This window comes from Triticum dicoccoides, chromosome 5A, assembly GCF_002162155.2.
Source record: "Triticum dicoccoides isolate Atlit2015 ecotype Zavitan chromosome 5A, WEW_v2.0, whole genome shotgun sequence".
NCBI classification, from domain to species: Eukaryota; Viridiplantae; Streptophyta; class Magnoliopsida; order Poales; family Poaceae; genus Triticum; species Triticum dicoccoides.
The window spans coordinates 119,096,280-119,100,803 of record NC_041388.1 but is presented as its reverse complement, the minus strand read 5'-3'; the positions used below and the strand labels follow the sequence as shown (position 1 = coordinate 119,100,803).

Below are 4,524 nucleotides of genomic sequence, written 5' to 3'. Positions count from 1 at the left end.
ACTCATTTCGACAGAGGCCAGATAGCATATGATTATTGGATCTATTCGATAAAAGACGGTTGCACATGTTATCTTCAACCGGTTTGGATGACGGTCATGTAATATAATAGACGTTTAATATTTCCTGTCTTATTTTTTGCCGGCCGGGTGTGGCTATCCTGTTATTTTATTTGCTCTTTGTGAGCCTATTTCCTTTTTTTGAGACCTGAAGACTTATGTCAAACTTTTTGCATATTAATAATATGGCCATATGCATCGTTCTGATGCAGAGGCCGGGGGATAACCCCCTTTCGATAAAAAAGAAAAAAAATGGTAAATGCAGAAACCCTACCATGCTAACTGGTTAGCGGTAATATCCCATTGCCCATACAGACATAGTAGCAAGTATCAGGATCGTATTGCCCATACAGACATAGTAGCAAGTATCAGGATCGTAACTGAACATTAACCGAAGCACCCAGGAGGTTTTCATACAGGAAACCAGCTAACAACTCGTTTGCAGCCAAAAAAAGCTCTTCGCAACTAAATTTCTCTCTTCATCTTCGCAACTCATAGGGCTGATTACCTCACTGCTTTGGGTTCACTATGTCTGTCAGCAACTCATACAGGCTACTTGTTGTCAGCAACCCTGAGGTAGTCGAGTCGGTAGAGCTGGCCACCGGCATGGTACGCGGAGCCGACCGTCTTCCCATCGCGGTTCCTTGTGATGTTGCAGCCATGGGGACTGAACGCGACACTGAAGCCGCTGTCGGTGAGCTGGGTCACTGAGATGATGTTCTCCGTGAGCCCTGGGACGTAGCTGACGCTGGGAATGGAGAGCTGGGTGGAGCTCAGAGACCCCTTCCCGCGCACCTGCAGCATCCCACCGGTGTGCGTCCGGACTGGGCGGCCTGGCTGGGTGGGGGTGAAGTTGCTCAGGAGGTGCAGGTTGCCGGTCATGTGTTCAGCAGCATTCGAGACAATGTACCAGGGAGCTGTTGTACTGATCAGACACAGGAGAAAACATTAGCCCTATTTCCCGCATTTGGAACTAAAACCATGACATTTATTTTGAAACGGAGGAAGTAGATGATTAAGGAGTCGATGAATACCAACCGAACGCTGTAGGTAACCATCAGAGTAGCAAGACTATTTTTAAAATAACAAGTCAGTAGAGTAACTAAATCATACTGTGAACAATTTGGACATAAGCTCTAAACAAGCACAGCTACAAATAATCAACTTTGTAAAAAAACTAGAAATTTTATGGTATTGGTATGACCACTTTAATTGTAATATGGACCTCTAATTTTGCTTTATCCAACCATATTACCCTTACCTCCTATAGAGAGGCAAAAGGATACCAATACCCAAACCAAACAGCTACTACAAAGGTATACATGAAAGTAATAAAAAAAACAACTGATTTTAGGTTTATGTTTGAAATATTAGTTCTAAAACATGATGTCCACCACACGCGCTGGTCATCTCGACATACATGCTGCGGAAAGCATACAAAGAACACACACATCTAATTGTCTGTTATACTGACCATTGCAAAAATATGAGTCAAATATGCAGTTTCTTAAACTTCCATTTTTCCTTGCAAAGTTGCGAGTGCATATATTTGTAAAATCATATGCAGCATCACTTGTAAAAAATTATGTAGCTACCATGGCGAGTCTCTTAACTTCTAGTATGTCACACATGAATTGGTAGATGAGCATGAAGAATTACTTCTTAAGTGATATATGTAGATGCCATTCTTTTTGTGCATGCATGGCAGCACTACCTCCAATTGGCATAGCTCATAAGGAATGAAGCACTTGACATGTAGTATCATTTAACTGGAAATTCAGTGCTCCCATAATGGGCAACTGCGCTTTAGAGCACCCCCCTATGAGGTAAGAGGGGGTCGGAGTGCAATGAATAGAGCTCAATAAACTAACAGTGTACCAGGATAACTTAATAACCAAGAAAACATAGTAAAGTAAAGCATTTGGTCAAGTAACTGTACCTACTGATGTCGAGAAAGTCTACTTCATACAGATTGCCTTTAACACATCCTTTGCCGACTACTGTGCCATCAGGGCGCTTAAGAGAAAAGGCACTGCGATCCAGAGTGAGTGAAATTTCCTGATTGCTAAAAGGGGCACCCGCCACCATGTTCACCGTGACCCCGGGAACATACCATACGTCATCGAGCTTGATCCCATTGCAGTTCACAGATCCCCGTGCGCAGACTTGCATGGGCGGCCCTGTTCCAATGAGAGAACGGACCCAACGGTCACACACAGGCGTGAGGTCCGTCAGCAGGTTCAGATTGCCAGTTATGTGGTGGCCATTCATGACGAAATACCAAACAGCAGCAGCTGCATTTGAACTGTCTTTGGCGGAGAGGTCGCCACGGGGATCAAGAATGGAGGTCAGGGCAGCACTGTTCTTCTTCCTGAAAAATCGCAAGTCAAAGCAGCAGCATAAATACAAAAAGGCAAACACGGAAAGTGAATCAAAGCATCAGGATCAGCTAGAGAGACCTAAGAATGGAAAGGGCACACAACAAACTTTTTTAATAGGCCATAATGAAATAACTAGCAGACAAATAGTGTGCATGTGCAAACGCCTATGATCATCTGACTCTTTCCTAGGAGAAACACTAAGCATGCAACAAGCAACCAAGCTACTCCCTCTGTCCCAGAATATAAGAACGTTTTTGACACTATGCTACTGTTAAAAACGTTATTATATTTTGGGACGAAGGGATATAATATTAATGGCAAATAGCCAAAATCTGCGCTCCATGACTACAAAGGGTGAATACGTACACTCCAAAATGAAAAAGAACCCGAGTGGATTCCTATTGCCTAGTTCCATGATCCATCGAGGTGCAATTGCATAAAACCCAAAATATCAGCAGTTACGAGGTCCTAGGACGAGCACAGAATGCCAATGCAATGCACGGGGAGGTCAAAATACTAAGTAGCAAAGTAACTGCACCAGGAACATTTCGATAGCAAATAAGTGAGTACACTAGTTCAACATGAAATGGCTATGCCCCAAGGCCCCCAATCAACAAAATGCTTAAATGCTTCATCAATAGATAAAGGTGTGGAATTCTCCTATTGTACACAAACACACTAAATTTGTTTTTGAATCAACGGTTGAATACATGATAGACCATCTACAAAATTTTCATTAACTCCTATTTGGCGCAGCATTTGGTGATAGTATAAGAAGTCACCTCTTTCTGTGGTCATTTCTATATAAAAAGGGAAATCTTTCACTAGTAGATTCAACCTAAAACAGACATTCGACTAAGTCTGTCGACCCAACAAGACACTAAATTCCAAGGGCAGTCCATCAATTGTACACAAATCCATAACATTTTTAACATTGGTTGGGTACACAGCAAATCATCTGCAAATTTCTCATTTCACAGCAGTCAGTAGATTGAATCTATTAGACACATTTGGACCAACTCCATCCAACCCCAACAAAAGCCGCGAACCATAGCCATGGAATATTTCCTCTCCAATAAGCCATCAAACCCTAGACAGCCCCAAAACCCCACCTTTATCTCATCAAAACGCGAGGAAACCAAAGACAAGCCGCCGCGCTCGCCATCCCCGTCGACCTAGCAGAAGCGTGCGTGTGGGTTACCACTTGGGGGAGCGTCGATTGGTATCTGCGTGCGTACCTGATGGCGTCGAGGAGGTCAGGGTCCTCGGTGGCGGGATCCACCTCGAGCATCGTCAGCACCATCACCTTCTCCCCTTCCCCCTTCGTCGCCGTCGGCGTAGCCTCGCTCTTCCCCATTGGCGCGGTGGAGGCGAGGCGCTGGAGACTTCTAGAAGCAGGTGGAATGGTGGAGTGCGGACGGGTTGTGGGGAGTGAGGATGTTTCTCCTTGGAAACCGTGCCTTTAACATGGCCCGCGGAAGTGGGCCGGGCTGGACTTGCTCGTAGCCATCGACGGTAAAGCTCGCGAGGTTTTTTAGAGAAAGCTAGCAAGGTTTCAAATTGGGTGGGTTTTTTTTATTTTAAAAAAGTGTGATTTCCTCATCTTTAATCATGGCACTACAATCGGCTCAAAAAAAATAATGGCACTACAATGAACATATATATAAAATAATAAAAATTACAACCAAATCCGTAAACCACCTAACAACGACTACAAGCACTGAAGTGAGCCGAAGACGCACCACCGTCATCGCCCCTTCTTCACTGGAGTCAGACAAAACTTGTTGTAGTAGACAGTCTGAAAGTCGTCGTGTTGAGGCCTCATAGGGCCAGCGCACCAGAACAACAACCACCATCGATGAAGAAAGGTGTAGATCAGAAGGATCCCATCTGAGGACACATGAATGAAGATGGACAAAGACCGGATCTAAGCAGATCCACCAAAGACATCACCGATCGAATCCTATGAGACCAGCTAGAGACACACCTCCACACGCCCTCCGACTATGCGAGGTTTCAAATTGAGTAGTTTCTCTAAGCTTGCGAGGTTTTAAATTGGGTAGTTTTTCTAAGCTCTGATGAACCT

At 44.3% G+C, this 4,524-nt stretch overlaps 1 protein-coding gene across 1 annotated transcript; it reads right to left on the bottom strand.

Moving 5' to 3' along the window:
* Nucleotides 1-343: 343 nt before the first annotated feature.
* LOC119299979 lies at nucleotides 344-3,865 on the bottom strand. Its single transcript, XM_037577076.1, has 3 exons — nucleotides 3,677-3,865; nucleotides 1,997-2,428; nucleotides 344-982 (listed from the first exon to the last, which is right to left on the bottom strand). The coding sequence occupies exons 1-3, from the start codon at nucleotides 3,793-3,795 to the stop codon at nucleotides 610-612; spliced, it is 924 nt and encodes a 307-aa protein (XP_037432973.1). The 5' UTR covers nucleotides 3,796-3,865; the 3' UTR covers nucleotides 344-609.
* Between the last annotated feature and the right edge of the window lie 659 nt (nucleotides 3,866-4,524).

What these genes read in the sequence shown, in the direction of transcription:
- LOC119299979 (XM_037577076.1), bottom strand. Translation starts at nt 3,795, where the DNA reads ATGGGGAAGAGCGAGGCTACGCCGACGGCGACGAAGGGGGAAGGGGAG. An exon ending in GACCTCCTCGACGCCATCAG is followed by an intron (nt 2,429 to 3,676) that starts GTACGCACGCAG and finishes GCGATTTTTCAG; the next exon opens with GAAGAAGAACAGTGCTGCCC. An exon ending in GACTTTCTCGACATCAGTAG is followed by an intron (nt 983 to 1,996) that starts GTACAGTTACTT and finishes GTGTCTGATCAG; the next exon opens with TACAACAGCTCCCTGGTACA.